Source organism: Oryx dammah, unplaced genomic scaffold (assembly GCF_014754425.2).
Source record: "Oryx dammah isolate SB20612 unplaced genomic scaffold, SCBI_Odam_1.1 HiC_scaffold_11, whole genome shotgun sequence".
NCBI lineage: Eukaryota > Metazoa > Chordata > Mammalia > Artiodactyla > Bovidae > Oryx > Oryx dammah.
In genome coordinates, this window is record NW_024070195.1 from 19,120,906 (window position 1) to 19,142,195 (window position 21,290).

General features: G+C 39.1%; 2 protein-coding genes across 5 annotated transcripts; one reads left to right on the top strand and one right to left on the bottom strand.

The window, feature by feature from the left end:
• Positions 1-3,072: 3,072 nt before the first annotated feature.
• GMNN (geminin DNA replication inhibitor) lies at positions 3,073-13,682 on the top strand. 4 transcript variants are annotated; one of them, XM_040249934.1, is made up of 7 exons: positions 3,073-3,256; positions 5,179-5,254; positions 7,643-7,720; positions 8,338-8,485; positions 11,467-11,549; positions 11,857-11,967; positions 13,230-13,682. In XM_040249934.1, the coding sequence occupies exons 2-7, from the start codon at positions 5,204-5,206 to the stop codon at positions 13,317-13,319; spliced, it is 561 nt and encodes a 186-aa protein (XP_040105868.1). In that variant the 5' UTR covers positions 3,073-3,256; positions 5,179-5,203; the 3' UTR covers positions 13,320-13,682. The 4 variants fall into 4 exon arrangements, with proteins under 4 accessions (XP_040105868.1, XP_040105866.1, XP_040105867.1 ...); XM_040249932.1 differs by having other exon boundaries at positions 3,087-3,256; positions 5,179-5,293; XM_040249933.1 differs by having other exon boundaries at positions 3,106-3,256; positions 5,155-5,293.
• Positions 13,683-17,599: 3,917 nt separating this feature from the next.
• On the bottom strand, positions 17,600-20,644 carry ARMH2 (armadillo like helical domain containing 2). The gene is made up of 2 exons (XM_040249886.1): positions 20,383-20,644; positions 17,600-18,110 (listed from the first exon to the last, which is right to left on the bottom strand). Exons 1-2 carry the CDS (start codon positions 20,642-20,644, stop codon positions 17,683-17,685), a joined length of 690 nt encoding a protein of 229 aa, XP_040105820.1. The 3' UTR covers positions 17,600-17,682.
• Positions 20,645-21,290: the final 646 nt, after the last annotated feature.

Below are 21,290 nucleotides of genomic sequence, written 5' to 3' on the forward strand. Positions count from 1 at the left end.
ATCATCTTAATTGGTTCTACTGCCTTTCATTAACATTTTAAAATTCCTTTTTATTTATTTTTTAATTTATTAAAAACTCTTTTTAGTTATACTGTACGACTTGTGGGATCTTCGTTCCCTGACTAGGGATCAAACCCAGGCCCTTGAGAGTGAAAGTGTGGAGTCCTTTCCACTGAATCACCAGGGAGTTCCTGCCTTACACTAACATTTTAACTGAGTATCATTCTTTATATCACACTAAATGATTTTGCTTTATTTATTATCATACAATAGTGTTTCCTCTTTCACAACCTGATTATGAATGTTATTGGGCAAGACAAGAAGACACAGACGTACAACGCCTGGCAGTGGGGTCTGTGATAGGCTACAAGTGGCTAATAGAAAGATTATATAAAAATACCCACAATTTTTCAAAAGTTGTACAGTGGTACCTGCAATAAATCAAAGAATTATATATGAGTCAATCAATCCCATGGTTTATTACTACAGATAAGATAGTATATTTGGATGCCGAGAGAAAAATTCTAATGATTAACTACTTATAAGTTTTTTCCAAATACCTTCAAAATTATTTTCTTATAAATGGTTCTTCAAAAACAATGTGAAACCATAAGTTTTGGAGACATTCCCTAGTATATGACGATCCTCTGTCTCTTGAGAAAGGAGTATTTTTAGAACCTCTTTCTTTCCAGGGTGGACTTAAGAGTCTGAAGATCTGAGGTCTCAACCTACAACAGCCTAGTTGTGTGAGATCTTGGACTTGTGATTTAGCTTCTCAGTTTTGTAAAAAAGGAAGTAGGAAACAACTGCCTTACTGCGCAACTAAGAGGATTTAGTAGGGTCATGTACATTATGACAGTGTAGAGCAGTCAGGTCCCATGGAAACAAAATGCGAACCACTTATGTAATTATAATTCTTCTGGTAGCCATATTAAAAAAAAACAAAAAGTGAAATTATTTTTTAACAATATTTGTACTCAACTCCATATATCCAAAGTATTATTTCAATATTATTATTCAATATTATTTCAATACAAAAAAATTATGGAAGTATTTTACATTCTTTTCACATTAAATCTTTGAAATCTGGTGTGTTTTACATTATAGCGCATTTCGGGTGTTCAATAGCCATCACGTGGCTAGTGGCCACCCAACTGAATAACACTGGTAGAGATCTGAATTAATCTGTCGCATTAATTAGTTGATCATTTAGCAGGCAAAGCAGGAGGGATCTAACCTAAGCTGGTGATACCGTTTTTTCAGACTCTGGGGGCTTCACAATTTTTGCTAAAGGACGCGTCATCTCCTTTGAATTAAAAAAAAGTCGAGCAACACTAAAATGTATAAAGTAAAACTTTCTTCACACCATCCCCGAACTAACCAATCCTCTTAACAACTACAGATAACATTTGAGGAGGTGGGCTTCATAAGATGCTTAGGAAATCAATTCTTTTATTGCTTCTGTAGGTTTTCAACTATGGTAACCTCCAAATTCTACCTCTCATCATTTTCATATGGAAGACATTTTTCTTTCCCAACTTTTTAGTTCTGGAAAGAACATTATGTATTTTGCTTTATACATGTTACAGACTACCTGAATATAATTTTTTATATATTTTAAAATATATACTTATTATTTGGGCTCTTTTCATCAGTGATGCTGTTTTAATCGTGGCTGAATGAAGAAATCAGATTTACCGTTTTGACTGACTGGTGTTTCAAAGTCAAATTACACAGTGGTCATCAGAATTCCTACTCTGGAAACTCGGCCATCTATTGATAGTTTTTCAAAGAATGGATTGTTTCTTTATTTAGAATTTAGATTTTATGTTACATTTCACCCCAAAGATAACTAGAATCATATGATGATGCTTTGTACATTTTGAGCTCTGTCAAAAAGAAATACAATGTGGCAGGTGGCAGGAGATGGGCGCGCAGTGTCTGCAGGGTGTCTGCAGTTGAGAAAGCATTGCTTTCAGAAAGGTGGTGCTGTGCGTAGTTACCAGCTATTTCCTTCCTTCTGAGAATGATAATTCCATGAAAAGTTAAGAAACAGGAAAACAGACTTGTATTAGCATTGACAGCTATGGTAGCTAAAAACAAAAGATTTAACAAGACTGGTTATCCGAAGTGTACTATGCCCACAAAGAAAGTTGAGAAATTTGTAAAATGATTAAAAGCAATAATAATAATTTAAAAAGCTAGAAGTAATTAATATTCGGGCTTCGCGGTGGCTCAGGGGTAAAGAAGCCGCCTACAACGAGGAGACTGGAGTTCGATTCCTGGGTCGGGAAGATCCCCTGGAGGAGGAAATGGGAACCCACTCCAGTATTCTTGCCTGCAAAAACTCAAGGACAGAGGAGCATGGGGGTCTACAGTCCATGGGGTTGTAAAGATTCAGACACAATTGAGCAACCAAACAACAAAAACAAGGTTTTCCTGCTCCTTCAAACTGCAATGGCAGCTGTATTCCAGCGCCTAGAACAGTACTGGTACCTCCAGGCGCTCAGTCAATGGGTTTGTGGCAGGATTAGGCCTTTTAGTACTACCGAAGTGAAGTGAAGTGAAGTGAAAGTGGCTCAGTCTTGTCCGACTCTTTGCGACCCCACGGACTATATAGTCCATGAGATTCTCTAGGCCAGAATACTGAAGTGGGTAGCCTTTCCATTCTCCAGGGGATCTTCCTAACCCAGGGATCGAACTTAGTTCTCCCGCATTGCGGGCGGATTCTTTACCAACTGTGCCAAGAGGGAACCACAATTTAGTCAACGTAAATAAGGCAAAATATAAAAGCTCTTAATACAATAAGGGGGCCGCGGAACAAGGATTTTTAGAAAAATTAAGACGTACTACACATACAATACTTTGTTCTTTCGGTGTTTACATCTAGCGGGGGCGAAAAAAAAGAGCATTCACTTTGAATGGAAGTTGGGACTGCAAAACATAAGCCTGGACCTAGAACCCATCCGGGCCCAACTACACACCCCGCCCACCACGCAGGCGCAGGAAGGGGCGGAGCCTAAACGGGCAGGGGCGAGAGGCGATTCGTCGGATTCCGATAGCTCCGCCCTACGCCTAGCGTCAGGCGGTTACGTGATAGTCCAGGGCCGGCGGGAAGAGTTTCAGTGTTTTCACAGCTGCGCGCGCCAGCACTGCAGCGGCTGCTGGCCCAAACGTGGGTTGGCTGTGAACCCCGCGCGAGAAGCAGCGGTCACAACTTCCTGAGTTCGCTACGAGGACTGCACGCTTCCATCCGGTAAGTGTGAGAGGGGTGGCTGGAGGGGGTTGCTAGATGAGGCCTTTTTGGGCTGCCGCCGGCCAGAAGTCGCGTACTCCTCTGTTGACTGCTTGGCCACTGTCGGGGTCGGGGTGAAGAGGCAATTGAACGGTCGCGGGATGGGGGTGGGGGCGGGGGGAGGTGAGACTGGACCCCGTCCATTAGTTAGGTCAGTTTTGGCGCGCTTTCCCGTCCGCGCTCGCTATTGGCTGGCGGGCGCCGTCCCAGGCACGCCCATGGGTTGGAGGGCCTCGGCGCGCTGAACCTTCTCTCGCCTCTTTGGCTTCTGGGTCTCTTTCCGGAGGACAAATTGGCGGGGTCTCGGGGCGGTTTCTGTGCAGCTGGTTGGTGTGAGGGCATCAGTGTGGGTGTACCTGGTCAAGAGGAACATGAACTGAACCTCTTGAACTGGTGGAAATCCATGGTTGTTGTCTAGTCGCTAAGTCACGTCCGACTCCACGACTGTAGCCTGCCAGGCTCCTCTGTCCATGAGATCTCCCAAGCAAGAATACTGGAGTGCGTTGCCATGTCCTTTTCCAAGGGGATCTTCCCAACCCAGGGATCGAACCCGCGTCTCCTGGATCGACAGACTTTCTTTACCACTGAGCCTCCATGATGGTCCGCTAACTGGGCTCATGGGAGAAGATCCCTGAATCCTGCGCCTGCTCATTTAAAGAAAAAATGAACCTGGTGATACTTGGTTTCATCAGTTTATCAATATTTCCTTGGACTCAGTCCTATGCCAGGGTTTTTAATCTAAAATAACTAGATAATAAAAAGTAAGGATGTCGGGGGGAGTGTATCATTACACTCAAGTGAAGAGTTCAAGCAAGTGAAGAGTTAAGTTTGACCCATGGCTTTCAGGTCTTTAAATCATGACGTGTACTAAATCACATTTTTTACATCGCAATTTAGGTCGCATTCCTCAGCTAAATTAGAACCTTCAGGAAGCAGTATTTATTCCTCCTATGCCATACACTTTGATGTTTTAAACACCCACTAAGTGATTTTGGAATCCCAGGCTGTGACCGGCAGTTTGAACACTACTGTCCAGGCTCAGCCCGACCAGCATTTGCTTAACATTAAACAGACTAGAAAATAGTATGCGTCACAGCATTAGACTTTCTTTCCTAAGCTTTTTTGATTGCATTTGTGTGTGCTGGTGCACAGCATAAAATGTATTCACATGGGATGGGTCATAGTCAAAGTTTAGAGTAAAGAAAGGCATAGCTACAGAAATCAGTGAGATCTGTATGAGAGACAGATGAGAGAAGAGAGATGGCTGAGGAGTTCACATTTGGGTTTGGAGTGAGTGGAGCCCAGTGTTCTGGTTAATAAGATGGCAGAGCCCTTTGTCTCCTCCCTCTTCTTTGCATCCATCAGTACCTCAGTTAATGGTGGTTAAACGTTCCCTACGCATGGAAATGCATCATCTTATTTGATTAGATACTAAGTATTAAGTGATTGCTTGTTACCAGAGCCAAGTTTGTTATAGCTTTAATCTGCCTTTGAAACAGCAAAGTTAGGATGCTGTTCTTGACCTGATCATACCTGAATGTCTGTGTTTAACTACTGATCATTTTTCAGATCTTTGGGAGACCTGCATTTAATCCAGAACACCATCATATTTTGTGAATTTGCTTAGAATACATATTTTCTCATACGTAACAGAATTTTACCAGTCAGAGTTACTTTGTGTGTGTGGGTATGTATAAAGTAGGGATATTAAGAGTCATTAGCTTTAGTCACTTGTCATTGACACGGCTGAGTTTGGGTACAGTGAGAAAAGATTCCATCTTTTTTATCATTATGATTTTTAATTTTTATTTTTACGATTGTAGTTTGAACAAAAACCTGAATTTCACCTTCTGATGCAGATTATTCTGTTTTTGAATTGCTAGTCTTCTGTTCTTCGTCAGGTGTGTAATGAGTCACAGCATGAAGCAGAAACAAGAAGGACTCCAAGAGAATGTAAAGGTATGTGATGCAGTCACTTTCAGCTGTTGTAGAAAGCAGGTAGGTAGATGTTTTTTGACATAATTTTGTCAAATGTACCTTGGCTATAATTTCTATGAACCTTGACTTAACTAAATTTTGAGTCTGAGGGCAAGTAACAATAGAGGACTATTTAAAAATGAATTATGGTTGAATATTAAGTTTTGTGATCCGAGTACATAGGATGTTTTTCCATTTATTTAGGTCTAAGTATTTTGTTCTTTTTAATACTATTGTAGCTGGAATCTTCCTTAATTAAATTTTTGGTGATGCAGTTGACTTTTGTATCTTGATCTTGTTTCTTTCAACCTTGCTGAACTTATTAGTTGTAATAGTTTTTTTTAGTAAATTCCTTTGGGTTTTCTATATACAAGACTTTTTATTCCTTTGTTTTTACTCTTACTACATTTCACGAGATGATTTTATTAAAATCCTTTGTGTGTATATTCAGATTAGATCTTTGATCACAGAGACATTTTGCATTATTACCTTGCCTTAGTATCTTCCTTACATTATTTTTCTTGAATAATAGTTTGTACTATAACATGTGAATTTGATTCCATCATCTTCCATAAAGGGTAATAACATCTTCCAATTGTGCTTTGTATGTGTGTGTGTTTAAACTTTTTATTAGGAAAAATATTAAAAAATAGTAATTTAATCTCAATTTACTTCCCCCCTTTTCAGCAATTATCAGTATTTCAGTTCAGTTCAGTTTTCCAGTGGAGTCTAACATTTAAAGAGAAGTTGAATATTTAGTAGCTGTAGTGCAACTATCTGGGATATAAAAGGACCTGGGTTCTGTTTGGTTCTGCCTCCAAAACTGTGATGTTGGGTGAGTTACTCACCATCTCCGCCTCAGTTTACTCATCTGTAAAATGAGCGAGTTGGACTGAAGCTAGTTTGTAAGAGTATATTTTAGGAGTTCGTGGATTCCCTGCCAGTCATACACAAAATGCTATGTGTGTGCTTGTTTTGTTGTTACTGTTTTCTGAGGGGGTTTGCAGAATATAAAATTGTTTTCTAAAAAGATTGACTCATTAATATATGAGAACCTTTCTGGCTGTAAAGAGCTTATTCTAATGCAAGATCTGTATGAATAAAATGATAATAGCAATATTACATTTGGGTGGCTGGATGCTATAAAGCTTACAGTTGTGAAAGTTAAATCTTGGAAATGGTCATTCAGTGTTTCAGTCATTTATCTTAGCAAGCGTTTAAATAAATTAACATTTCCTATATTAAAAGGTTTCAAAGTTATATTTTCTTCTGTTTGTCTGGAGACTGTTGACTAATCTAAACTGTATCTGAAATGTTGGTGTAATATTTGTTCTCACAGTAGCCAGCGTTTGTTCTTCAGTTCAATAGTGAGATAATAATCAGCAGTAGAAACTTTACCGTGGGAAAGGTGAGCTCTGGTGCTATGAAGTACAGTGTGGCAGCAGTAACTTTCTCATGCTGCTTTGGTGTCATGTTCTTACTAACTTTGTTTGAGTATTCACTATTGTTTGCTATCCCATGGTGGCAGTAGAACTAATGATTTTTTGCAAATATAGTGGAGAGATCTTTTAGATCAGGAAATATACAGGAAGGTATTTACATATTACAAGGAAGGCAATTTTTTTCCGAAACAATAGCTTGGGCATTTTGGAGTTCTAGTATGCCTCATACAGTGACATTTTTGCTGTCTGCTGATGAATGGTCTTGAAGCAAACTGCTTCTACACTCAGGTAAAGGTTGAGAGGGAGAAGCAGGTCTTTACATGTGTAATGTTATTAAAATTATATTCTTCTGGTGAATTCATTATAAATATGTTAGGGGATATTCACAATTTAAAGAAAGCCTGAGAGGAATCCTTTTGATTAGGGGAGAGAAATATTTTGCCATGTAAATAATTGACCCTTTCCTCCAATTTGCCCCTTTTGTGGGTTTCTGCCATAAATGTAATGATATTTGGTACATTTCTAGTTTCTGTGTGGAAGATCTTTTTTTTATAAGACAGAATACAGATATTTCTGGTATTCTGGAATTTTATCATATATGAAGTATTAGAACTAAAAAATGTATTTTTAACTAAACAAATGACTGACTGTAGCAAGAACATATATTGAAATGGGAGAAAAATGACTTGTTTGTGTCAAGTCTGAGTAATGTGATTTATTTTTAGAATTTCTTCAAACTTTATTAGAATTTTAGAGAAATAATAAGTTGCTAGTTGATCAAACCATGTGTAATTTTATAAAATTTTATACCATATCAAACATTAGTGTCCTTTGGGTTGTTTTGTTTTTTGTAAATTATAATAGGATTGAGATAGTAACAGTCCATATAGTAACTTAGTAACAAGATAATTTTTATGTTGACTTTCAGAGTAGTCCTGTTCCAAGAAGAACTCTGAAGATGATTCAGCCTTCTACGGCTGGATCTCTAGTTGGAAGAGAAAATGAGGTGTGTATTGTTGAGCTAGAATGGGGTACAGATGATACTGCACTTACATTAAAACATTTCAAAGACTTACTTGGTCAGAAATACCTAAATCATTGAAATTGGGAAATAATTTAGGGGTAACAATTATATATTCCCCACAGAAGTGGTTTTTGTTTTAATTTCAGTTTAGGAAGTTGAAAGTTGGTATGAATATCTGTAGTAGAACTGGGATAATAAATTATGAGTCAACCTATAGGCATAATGTTTGATTTCTTTCTCCTTTTTAAGAATAAAATGTTAGATTCAATCATTTACCCCTGTATGTAAATAATGAAATCATGGAAGAGGGTTTCTAGACTTGTATGGGTTGAAAATCATGCCTTCCTGTGGTACTGAATTATTTAAGTGATGAAAATGAATTTGGCTAAGCCTTAGACCCAAGTCTAATCTAAAATAATTGCTGTAAATAAAATTCCTAAAATATGATGATACATTTTTGTTGAGTTTTGAATTTATAATTTTTTAAAAGAGCCAAAGATATCAAAAAGATGAAAGCTTTAGTTTTAATTCAAAAGAGAAGGCTATTCAGCTTTCTTGTTCATTAAACAAAATGACTGATGTACATATTTTCATTATAGTTGGTTAAAGGCTTGTCCAAACAGAAACATTGGAATGACCAGTTAATATCTAAGACTTCCAGCTCTGCAGTTGTTACTGACCAAGAACGTAGTAAAAGTAAAACTCTTGGAGAAGTCAGCCAAGAAGCATTTGATCTTATGATCACAGGTACAAAAAACTATGTATACATGCAGCTTTTATCTTAAAAACTTAAATTATAATAAGGGTAAATATTATTTGTTATTATGAATTCTGCCTACAGCTTTTTAATCTGTTAAAATATTTTGCTTTAATGTTTTTATTAATTCAAAATTTATGGTTGGAAATATATAAAATGTAAATTTGGACAGGTACTGTGGTTTGGTAAGATCCATATACAGGTGAAATACTAAAGGAAAGGATAGTGAATAATATGGCAGCTTTGATATGGGACATGTAAGACTTAGAAATAGTCTCTTCAGAAGAAAAGTGTCTAGAGAATGAATTTGTGGAGAGGAACTTGAAGAAAAGACACCAGGAGAATGCTATAAAGGAACAATAGGAACAATAAGAGGAGTGAAGATGAGTGAGAAGCATGTGCCTGTGATAGTTACTGGTTTTAATGGAATGGCAGTGGAATTCAGAAAAGGAAGCTAGTGATGTTATATAAGTATTATGGAAGGTGATTACTTCTATTCTAATAATGAGTCATTGGATATTATTACTGAGGAAAAAATTTGAGACCTGGAGAAGTTAATGGTCTTACCCAAGATTAAAGTGATATTTGGGCTCATTTTGAGTTGCCTGCATGACAGTGGGGGAAAAAATAAGTAGATAGTGAGTTTTTTAGGCAAAATACAGAAAGGTTGATTGCATACAAATAAGAAGTTCTAGTAATAATATAAGCAACAGGATTTGTGACATTCATCTGATTTGGCTAAAATTAATGAAGATTGATAGGAAGTAATAACTAAAGTTAAATATGGAAATAAACAACTCAACTATATGTCATATTGCTATCATCATGAAAGTAAAAGAGGAGAGTGAAAAAGTTGGCCTAAAGCTCAACATTCAGAAAATGAAAATCATGGCATCCGGTCCCATCACTCCATGGGAAATAGATGGAGAAACCGTGGAAACAGTGTCAGACTTTATTTTGGGGGGCTCCAAAATCACTGCAGATGGTGATTGCAGCCATGAAATTAAAAGACACTTACTCCTTGGAAGAAAAGTTATGACCAACCTAGATAGCATATTCAAAAGCAGAGACATTACTTTGCCGACTAAAGTCTGTCTAGTCAAGGCTATGGTTTTTCCAGTAATCATGTATAGATGTGAGAGTTGGACTGTGAAGAAGGCTGAGCGCCAAAGAGTTGATGCTTTTGAACTGTGGTGTTAGAGAAGACTCTTGAGAGTCCCTTGGACTACAAGGAGATCCAGCCAGTCCATTCTGAAGGAGATCAGCCCTGGGATTTCTTTGGAAGGAATGATGCTAAAGCTGAAACTCCAGTACTTTGGCCAGCTCATGCGAAGAGTTGACTCATTGGAAAAGACTCTGATGCTGGGAGGGATTGGGGGCAGGAGGAGAAGGGGACGACAGAGGATGAGATGGCTGGATGGCATCACTGACTCAATGGGCATGAGTCTGAGTGAACTCTGGGAGTTGGTGATGGACAGGGAGGCCTGGCGTGCTGCGATGCATGGGGTCTAAGAGTCGGACACAACTGAGCGACTGAACTGAACCACATAGAAAAAAATTAATCCATATAACTTGAACACAACTCTTGACTATACACCCTCAGTGGGATATACTGTGAGGACTAAAAGAACTACAAAGACATCTTGAATTTAATTTTTGCTGTTGGTGGTATTGCTATAGTAGCAGTTATGGGGGAAATTTGAGTATATTTTAGGATTGAGCAAATGGATAATATGTTGACATGGTTGGGTTCATGGTATGGTGAAGGGAGATAAAATATGTAATGGGGAAGGAAAGGAAGAACTCTGTTGTGGAACTGGAATTGGGAGTGTTGGTATGAACTGATTTTTTTTTTTTTAAAGAAACTACCTCTGCCAGTGAAAGAGCCCAGAAACAATGGCACCTAAATAACAAGAAGCACAATCACGTCCAGTTCTTGGTTTGTAAACAGTATTCTCCACTAAAGCTCCCTAGAGAAATGGCTGCTTCCAGCACTGGGGCAAGCTCACTATAGAGTGAGTTTGTAATCTCTGGTGTTAGAAAACACAAGAAATCTCTTGTGTTAGAAAATCAACAACTGATGCAGAGGTTAAACAGATAAGGAGACTGCTTTAAGGGATCCCCTTGGCTAAGTTAGGGAAAGTTTGAATGATGACAAGAATGGATTATAATTCACTGAATTAGAAAATAGTACATGAATCCCTTCTGGTAATTTTCTTCTGAATTGAGGTAGGGGATGTTCTTTGACCGAATAACGCCAACTACTGAATATAGAAGGAACTACATAAATGGAAAATCACTACTTTTTCATCCACCATAGAAACAATAGATTTAAGAAATATTAGTGGAGCTAAAACTGGATGAAAGGTTGTTAGGGAACTGGATATTAACACCACAGACTGAAAAATTTACTCCATAGATCATTTACTTGTTACTGAAGGAAAAAAGTGTACAAGGGAGAAATCATCTTAAACGATTGAATATAATATCTAGGATTGTGGCAAATTCGTGTGTTCTTCAGTGGTACACTGGGAAGGATACAAGGTATTTACACAGTGTCCTTGTCAACATGTATAGCTTGAACCTAATAATCAAAATGGACAAATCTAAATTTAAGGGCAATGTAAAAATAACTGATTTGGACTTTTCACAAATGTCACTGTTAAAAAAAATAGGACGACACATAGCAAATGCAGCAAACAACCTTTACCAGTCTACGTGAAAGTTATGTGTGTATCGTACTTGTGTTGGAATTGTTTTGAAAGATTAAAAATCTTCAAAACGTTGGGAAAAATAAGAGAAAAAACTGATTTGGCTTTCTAACTTTAATCTTTTTTACAAATGGTATTACTAAGTACTGAGAGACTGTAAATTTTTTTTTAATAGACAAAAAGTTACTGGGTTTTTACAGCAGTATATATAAACAGTAATGATTTCCAAAGTTACACTGTAAAACATTCATTTATTTTAGAAAATCCATCCCCTCAATATTGGAAAGAAGTGGCGGAAAAACGGAGGAAGGCTCTCTATGAGGCACTTAAGGAAAATGAGAAAGTATGTACTGGATATAATTTGTGACATTTTTAAACATTCTGGGATCATTTTTCTTCTTCTAAGATATTTTACTAGAGCAATATAAACCAGGTGTAATGTTGGCCTGATAAAAGTTGAATTAGGCAGAACTGTTAACACAAAAAGAAGCCTATTGTGTTGAGAGCCAAGGACAGCACCTTTGTTAGGAACTTTGCCATAAATGTGTCTGTCAGTTGTATATTTGGAGGCATATAATTTGGTTTATCTTTGCAATAAAGATAGTTGCAAATCTGTGAGATACTGAACTATTTTGATGTATGTCACATAGCTTCATAAAGAGATTGAACAAAAGGACAATGAAATTGCCCGCCTGAAGGAGGAGAATAAGGAGCTGGCAGAAGTAGCAGAACATGTTCAGTATATGGCAGAGATGATACAGGTGGGTGTCTTAACCTTCTCCTGACTCAGAGCCGTCTGTTTTCCTATCAGGTCCAGGTAGTGTGATCAGAAAGTGTTTGGGCTCTAGGATCAGATCTCCCGGTTTGAGTCCTGGCCCCCTGCCTGGCACCAGTAATTAGAGTTAAGCAGGTGGTTCATCCTGTCAGGGCTCCATTTTCCTCATCTATAAAATGGGAGTAGTAGTGCCTACTTTCTAGGCTTCCTATGAGAATAATGAATTATAATAGGGAGAAAATTGAGAGAACTGCCTGTATATAGTGAGAACCCAATAACTGTTAGATGCTATTGTTTATTATGAAACAAAAGAATACCTGTTTTCTTGTAGAAATATAAAAAGGAATTATATCTGAAAAATATAGGGAATTTATTATATTCCACAGGTGTCAAATTTTCAGACAGGCTTTTAAAAAAATTTTTATTGGAGTATGGTTGATTTATAGTGTGTTAGTTTCAGGTATACAGCAGAGTGAATCAGTTATACATACATATATATTCACACAGACATACACAGTTTTTAACTATAATGCCAATGAGACATGATGGGCACTTCCAAAACTGGTATTAACAACTGGTGTACTGAATAACAATGTGTTTATAGGAGAAGGAAATGGCAACCCACTCCAGTGTTCTTGCCTGGAGAATCCCAGGGACTGGGGAGCCTGGTGGGCTGCAGTCTATGGGGTCACACAGAGTTGGACACGACTGAAGCGACTTAGCAGTTAGCAATGTGTTTATAAGTATTAACCTGATGACTATTAACTTTACCTGTCTTAAAAACTAGGTCTTAAATTTATTCATGTCTGCAAAAAATCATCTTGTGGTTAGGAAGTTTTTCAAATCAAAACTTTTCTTGTACTGAATTTCTGCCTTACATTTTAGCACCATGACAGAATAAAGTTTTCGTTTGGAAGCACTGTAGTAGCTCTCTTAACTGCCACACGAGTATTGGTCCAAATCAGATGGGAAACCTGGTCCTTTACTGTAGTTTGAGAAGTACTGGTTTGGATTGTATTCTGAAAGCATCTCAGTACTTAAAAATAAGCAAATTTGTAAACACTGACTTTGCAGAAATAGGATCTAATATGGTTAGCACTTCGATATAACACGTGACTGCTTGTAAGTGAATTTAGGAGAGACATTATGAAATGAAACCTCATTACAACAGTGAGGGTTCCGTATATCAGCATAGTAATAATTGATTACAAAGTTTTTAAAAGAAATTATTGGTTTATTCTTTAAAAGAGGCTGAGTCATGAACCTCTGGACAACCTTGAATCACCGTATGGTCAGGAATTTGATCCTGAACAGGCAACTGCTGAGGATTCTGAGTGAAGTAGAAGACTCAGAAATTGGTGGTACATGTGCTGAAGAAGTCGTCTCTTCCTCTACAGATGTAAAACCGAGTATATGAAATTCAGTAACTGCCAAAGTTTACCTCCACTGTAGTTCTTTGTAGCAGTGCAAATAACTTTATAATGAAAATTTGTTATCAGACTTTCTTGTTTGTATCCTGGAACCCTATTATTATATTAAAATACAAATATTATGTATTTTTAATCTATGGTGTTTTGTGTAAATAGCATTTTCTCAGTTGTCAGACATGACTTGTGTATATGATAAATAAACTTCATTCTGTTGAGTTCTGTGTGTATCTTGGAAGAATGAAATATAGAGAGTCTGTGTAGAAAATTTGTCTGTTTCTGTGTTTTTTTGTTTTGTTTCCTTTCTGTTCTGCTAACTAGCTTGGAAGAAAACAAGGGAAAATGACTTCTCCCTCTTTAGACTGAGTTAGCTGAGGTTTTCCCTCTTAAACCTGGTTGCATCTCAAGCTCACTGGAGGGATATTTGATTTCCAGACCCCAAGGCCCGGTTATGGGACCAAGTAGAAGTGTGAACATCTAAAGGTCCCAAAGCTCCCCAGATGAATCTGATTAGCCATGGGAAGGCTCAACAGGCTGGTAGGATCCTGCTCTTCTTGGCTGGGTAAAATGCTGGGGGTGCTGGTGGTCTAGAAAAGCAGAGGGTGAAGCAGATAACGAAATGCAGGAATAACAGGGTTCTGAAACTTTCTGTTCACACATTTCACATACTGGTGTAGACAAAGTGTGTATATTGAAGTAAGGGTGAAATGAAGGATGTTTTGTAGGAAGAAAAGGACAAAAGGGAAATTGAAAAGTATACAGCGTTGGGATTAAGTTCTGTGGACAGCACACAAGCAACTTTGTGTAAATTGACAAGAGCAATATCAAGCTTTTAAGGATTACTTTAGGCATGTTATTCTTCTAGAACTTCAATTTTCTTATATCTAATATTGAGGTAAAGTCCACTCCTGTGTTTGTGAGGACTAAAAATTTTAAATAATGGAAACTTACTGACCTATAGCAACATTGTCCAGTAAAGTTTTCTGGGATGCTGGAACTGAGTTGTCCAGTATAATACCCAGGTAGCCTTGAGTACCAGATGTGGCTATATGAATGAGGAACTAACAGTTTATTTAATTTTAATTTATATTTTAAAGAGCCATGTGAGGTCAGTGGCTGCTGTATTAGTGCAGCTCTGTATATTTTAGATTTGGTGTATTAGCCCAAAGAATTGAAGAGTAGATAAATTTTACATTGTTTTTTACCACAATAAAAATATATTTTTTTAAAGAATTAAGGATATTCTTGATTAGAGGGAGAGGGGACTCAGGATTTTAGAATGAGTGGTAAAGACAAAGCTAAGTAGAATAGGGTGAGTTGGCAAATAGAAAATATTTCTGGAAAATGTCAAAAATGGATTGCTAGGATTTGGTAGCAGGGAGCAAAAGAGAACTGAGGATTTTAAAATTTAATGTCAGAGCTAAAACTGTTAATCTAGAAGAAAATAGGAAATTTTAGTGATCTCAGATTTGGTAAAGATTTCTCCAAAAGGACACATTACTAATACCATAAATCGGATTGCATAAAAATCAAAAATTTCTCTTTGAAAGACTTAATGCAAAGACAAGCCACAGACTGGGAGAAAATACTTGTCAAACATACCCAACAAAGGATTTCTATCTATAAAGAACTTAAAACTCATTAAGTAGATAGACCACCTTTTCTTTAAATGGAGGAAAGGTTGGACACTTGGAGAGCCTATGTACAGATGGCAAGCAAGCATGGGGAGAGATGGCGTTGTTAGTCACCAGGGATGTGCAAGTGAAACTGCAGTGAGAAACTGTCGTGTGCATCAGAATGGCTCAAGTGTGAAAAAAAACTTCACAGTACCAAGAGTTAAGGATATGAAACCATTGGGACTCTGGCAGTGCTGGAGGCAATATTAAATGCCACAGGTGCTGTTGAATTGTTCAACAGTTCCTTAAAAATTAATCATACACATTCTATATGATCCGGCCATTCTACTCTTAGGTACTCTTACCTGAGGGAAATGAAAGCATAAGTCCTTTATGAAGATTAGCAAATAAAGCCCTTGTGCTGGAATTGCTATCTAGCATTTGCTTCTGAGAGAATCTTTACAAGGGACAACAAAGGGAAACAACCATTTGTTACAATTTTGATAAGCCAGCATAAAAATCAGCTTAGCATAAAGATGCCTCAAGGCCCAAATCTGAACCTGTTTTTTCATCAGAGACCCAGCATTATTTAACTCTGAATTACAAAAGCATTAAAATGTGATTTCTGTGACGCAGTTTCTAAATGGGGCTTCTGATTTCCAACCCTAATCTATAAACTGAGTTCTAGTTTGAGAAACTGAGTTACACAATTCACAAAGTCCACAAAGGATGAAAAGGTACAGTGGCTTAGCAGCAGAACACAGCTTTTCCTGTTTTGAGACAATTTCCCCAGGGAACCTCATGAGTCCACATGATGTGAATAGCGTCCCTAACAACATATGCAGAGTACATCATGAGAAACGCTGGACTGGAAGAAACACAAGCTGGAATCAAGAGTGCCAGGAGAAATAATAACCGCAGATATGCAGATGATACCACCCTTATGGCAGAAAGTGAAGAGGAACTAAAAAGCCTCTTGATGAAAGTGAAAGAGAAGAGTGAAAAAGTTGGCCTAAAGTGCAACATTCAGAAAACGAAGATCATGGCATCTGGTCCCAGCACTTTATGGGAAATAGATGGGAAAACAGTGGAAACAGTGTCAGACTTTATTTTTTGGGGCTCCAAAATCACTGCAGATGGTGATTGCAGCCATGACATTAAAAGACGCTTACTCCTTGGAAGAAAAGTTATGACCAACCTAGATAGCATATTCAAAAGCAGAGACATTACTTTGCCAACTAAGGTCTGTCTAGTCAAGCCTATGGTTTTTCCTGTGGTCATGTATGGATGTGAGAGTTGGACTGTGAAGAAGGCTGAGCACCGAAGAATTGATGCTTTTGAACTGTGGTGTTAGAGAAGACTCTTGAGAGTCCCTTGCACTGCAAGGAGATCCAACCAGTCCATTCTGAAGGAGATCAGCCCTGGGATTTCTTTGGAAGGAATGATGCTAAAGCTGAAACTCCAGTACTTTGGCCACCTCATGCGAAGAGTTGACTCATTGGAAAAGACTCTGATGCTGGGAGGGATTGGGGGCAGGAGGAGAAGGGGACGACAGAGGATGAGATGGCTGGATGGCATCACTGACTCGATGGACGTGAGTCTGAGTGAACTCCGGGAGTTGGTGATGGACAGGGAGGCCTGGCGTGCTGCGATTCATGGGGTCGCAAAGAGTTGGACACTACTGAGCGACTGAACTGAACTGAACTGACTGAACTGAACAACATTCCTGTAATAAATAAAGATCACTGACCCACACTTTCTCCAGGCCCCTCAGTGAAAGGTGAAAGCATGACACGAGGTTTAGTCAAGGTGTGTCTGAAAGATGAAAGTATTCAGTTTAATCTCTTGAGGGCTCCAATTTTAGCTAGAGGCAGATATTAGGGTAGTTAGAGACACAAAAAGCTACAAATCCTTTAAGCGCTTTTTCATAAATATTTTTTTGTAGCAAAGCTTTTGATGAGGCTGGACAGTACGGAAGTGCAAATTTTCTTTTACATATTTTCTAACAAAATACAGATGGTGAAAATCCAAGAGGCGAGCTTTAGGCTGTTCTTTGGGTGTCTGTACACATTATACTCCATCTCTTTCCAGAGCTGGACCAATGGAGGTGAGCACTGCTCCCAGGAAGTGAGAGTTCCCCTGAACTCCTGGTGAGCCTGATATGCAATAAGATCATGTCTGAAAGCCAAACACGGCCTCAGCCAAGGGTGTGGCACCTTGAAGGCTGGCACTGAAACGCAAGGATGCGTATGAGTAGGGCGACAGCATCCACCGTAGATCAACAGCATCCATCTACATCCTCTGTAGCAGGCACTGTGGCTGTGAGTTGGGTTTGGGTTTGGCATTCCTGGGTGCCTTAGCTAAGTGTCATCAATAACCCTCCCCAAAACACACCACTGCCTCTAACAGTTACATAGCTAATGCGTCTTCCAGTGAATTCTCATTTTATAAACTTAATTTTTATAAGGTTATTTCAACAGGGGCGCTTTTCACAAGTTTGGTTAATTACAGTAATGTTGAAAATGAATATACAGATTTTCAACCACCTAAAAGAAAATGCTGAAGAATAATGTTATCAGCTCTCATTATTTATTTCAGTTTTCCAGGGTAATACAGTGGGGTGCAGACAGTGGCATCAGGTAGCTGAATTTAGAAGAATTAATGCCTGTGAAAACCAATGAGGAAATATAGCACCTCTGCAAAATTCTCGGGCCATCCAGACCAATTCTCACTGGCCAGTATTTGCAAGTGATATTTCAGAGAACTGTAGTGTTTAAGCTCCTGCATACAAGGCAAGTTATTGCATGTCATGACAGAGAGAACATAGCAACCCCAAAATTTAACCAGGACGCTGCTGTTTGTTTCACTTTTCATAGTAGACTCAGATGTGTCATCAAAAAGATTAATGAGGATAGGAATAAACTGCAAATGTTTGGCTCTTCTCTGGTTGACAGGGTTTAGGTAACACCAAGATGCAACACTCTGGAGCAGCAGGATCTTTATTTTTGGTACCATCTCGTAATTTTGCAACAAGTGAGCTACTTCTTTCATGTACTCAGCTGCAAAATTTCCAGCAGTGGGTCCTCCTGTAAAACAAAGCATTTGCATTTCCAGAAGTATTTGATATGTCTAGTAGCTAGTAACATGAGTGCTCCTGTGTTCACACTCAGTTCTCTCCCCCGCCACCCCAAACTCTATGTGCTGCTCTGAAACTGAAAATATGTACGTTGATCAGCATGGGGTTACATGAAGAGCACTGGGAGGTCCCTGCCTGCTCAAAGCTCTTCCCTGGTTCCTTCATCAGGCACCTGTCAGTATTGCAAGATGAATAAAGCCTAGCTGTGTTCACCTTGCAGATCTCCCTCATGGTTTCATTCCCGAGTCTCAGTCTTCAGTGTGTGAAGAAGTACCAGAACATTAGAGCAAACAAAGGAAAAACCAACAGGCTGAGCTGCAAGGTCAGGGTCTAACTGGCAAGAGAGGTTTTTCCCACCATTGTTCTGTTCTCCTTAACGTGTTTCTCAGCCCGGCTCTTGCAGACCTGGGGCCAACCTGGTCCTTGACTCTACTCCCATCCTATACCTGAACCCCAGATCTTCCTAGTTCAAATCCTGAACTCTGAGAAGGTCATAGATAAGGCGGCGCTCATGACAGTTTAGATGGTGAGGAGCGGCTGGCACAGTGGTCTGGATTCTAGCCACTGGAGTTTTGACCTGGCTTGGATTTCTTTTATTTGTACTATCACAATTTCATGGTTTTAAGAATTTTCTCTTTGATGTAAAGTGTTAGCGAAAAGCTGGCCTGAGCCCTTTTCGTTGTTCCTCACATGTAATTAAAGGATTCTGATCCCTTTATAATTAGCTAACTCTTACCCCCAGTGGTGACCTCAGCTCTGTAGTGAACTGAGCCTGCCTCATTGGTGGTTACGATTTATCCTGCACATGGGCATTCTCCTGAGTTTCTGTCTTCTCTCTGGTCCTGTGCTGGTGCTGGTGCTGCTGCTGCTGCTGCTGCTGCTCAGTCGCGTCAGTCGTGTCCGACTCTGTGCGACCCCATAGACGGCACCCAACAGGCTCCTCTGTCTCTGGGATTCTCCAGGCAAGAATACTGGAGTGTGCTAGTGGTTCTTAATCATTCTGGCACCTTAGGACCAGTTGATCCTTGTAAACAGTAAATGTTTTCTCTCATGGACACCATTCTATGGAAGTAGTCTATCAAATGGCATCAAAATAATTCATTTTCTCATTTAAAAAATAATCTACCAACAACAGCTTCTAGTTAGGAGACGTGTTATTGAGGCTGTCTATAAATTTTTTTTTATACATCCTGACATTTATTAGAAAAAAAAGTGAAGCAAATTTGGATTTGACAGAACAGTGTGTCTTTAAATGGTTTGTTAGTCGCTCAGTTGTGTCCGACTCTTTGGAACCCCATGGACTGTAGCACACCAGGCTCCTCCTGACTCTTCAGGCAAGAAAACAAGTGGGTTGCCATTCCCTTCTCTAGAAGATTTTCCCAACCCAGAGATAGAACCCAGGTCTCCTGCATTGCAAGCAGATTCTTTACATCTGAGCCACAAGGGCCCTTAAATATAATTTCAACCCTTACCACTTACTTTTCTAGCCAAGTGTACATTAATAGCTGTTTTTCACTAGTGCACCTATTGACTTTCCTGTTATTAATAAGTGTTTTAAGAGCCTAAAGTTCTTACTGATTATTGCCTGTGTAATGCATTTTTTGCAAGATAAAATGTAAAATATCAAGTACTTTTTCCCTGTAAATGGGTTGACAAATCAATTCAGTATAGTCTTTGATTTTTCACGATATTAAAAAAAATTTAGAGGCAATTTCAGTGTGTATGAGTGTATATATAATTTTAATAAATAAAAATTAGAAAGTACCTAATTAGTCACATCTGATGGACACATTCTTTTAAAACATGAGATCCTTCTGTGTTAGTCGCTCAGTCATGTCTGACCATTTGTGACGCCATGGACTGTATAGCCTGCCAGGCTCTTCTGTCCATGGGATTTTCCAGGCAAGGATACTGGAGTGAGTTGCCATTTCCTTCTCCAGGGGATCTTCCCAACCCAGGGATCGAACCCGGGTCTCCTGCATTGCAGTCAGATGCTTTACCATCTGAGCTACTAGGGAAGCTAGTAGCTCAGATGGGAGATCCTTGAGGAGAAAGTAATTAGTAATCATCTGGTGGTACTAAGATGAAAGGCTAATAATTTAGGCAAAGGAAATGTTATTGGACTCTTAAGATGAGCGCTAGGAGACTCACTCACTGGCAGTGCTAGAACAGGCAGAAAGGTTGTGGGACACCTCCATCAGTACCACTGGTTAAATCAGTACCTGTAAAGGCCAGCAGTCCAATTCTATAGGCAGCTTGAGCTCTCTGTTCAAGGGCTAGAGAATTATCTGTCAAAATATTGCCAAGCATCAGAATTTTTTCTTTATGAAAAATACTCTCAGCTGGAGGGATGTATTCCTCCTCCTTCTTAGTGCAGAAGCCCTTAACGACACTCCAGCATTTCTGGAGGCGGTGATATAGCCCCATGAAATACTGAAGAACCTGAGTCCAAAACTGCACAAAGTAAGCCCGAGTCTTTGCCATTGTGTGAAAAGGCCAAGGGTGCTTCAGTCACATCCCTGGCAGTAACAGAAGTGAAGAGTCAAGAACTCTGGAACTCATCACTTAGCAACACCGTGGAATGGAATACACAAATCCGGGGCGGGTTGGGGGAGACATGTATGCTGAACTTCTTTCTTCAGCCTGGCATTGAGGCCTTCTGCACTTTGTGCTAAACCAAGCTTACATTTGCTTTTCTGGTGCACAGAATCTCACCTCAAACTAAACTGGTTCCCCCTAACACACACTCAGTGAGTTCCTGTCTTTGTGCCTTATTTAGGCGATGTCTGCTAGGAACTTGCTCATTCTGCTTTGACTGTTCCAACGTGTCAAACTTTCCACTTATCTTTCATAGTATTATGCCAATTTTGCTTACTTGTTACATAGAGTTTTTCTCTACATCATAGATTTTCTATGTTGATCCTATTTTGCTGAGAAAATAGAAGCAGTCAAAAAAGAACTTCCAGGACTTCCCTGGTCGTCTGGTGGTTAAGAATCTGCCTGCCAATGCAGGGGATACAGGTTCCATCCCTGGTCCGGGAGGATTCCACATGCCCTGCGGCAACTAAGCCCAGATGCTACAACTACTGAGCCCAGGACCAGGAGTCGCAACAACGAGAAGTCTGCGCAC

Bases quoted from the DNA above. Each gene is read 5' to 3' on its own strand.
- GMNN (XM_040249932.1), top strand. From the start codon at position 5,204: ATGAGTCACAGCATGAAGCAGAAACAAGAAGGACTCCAAGAGAATGTA. The intron at 5,294-7,642 runs GTAGGTAGATGT...GTTGACTTTCAG, and splicing joins TCAGCTGTTGTAGAAAGCAG to AGTAGTCCTGTTCCAAGAAG. The intron at 11,968-13,229 runs GTGGGTGTCTTA...ATTCTTTAAAAG, and splicing joins ATATGGCAGAGATGATACAG to AGGCTGAGTCATGAACCTCT.
- ARMH2 (XM_040249886.1), bottom strand. From the start codon at position 20,644: ATGGCAAAGACTCGGGCTTACTTTGTGCAGTTTTGGACTCAGGTTCTT. The intron at 18,111-20,382 runs GTACTGATTTAA...TTTGTTTTACAG, and splicing joins TGGACTGCTGGCCTTTACAG to GAGGACCCACTGCTGGAAAT.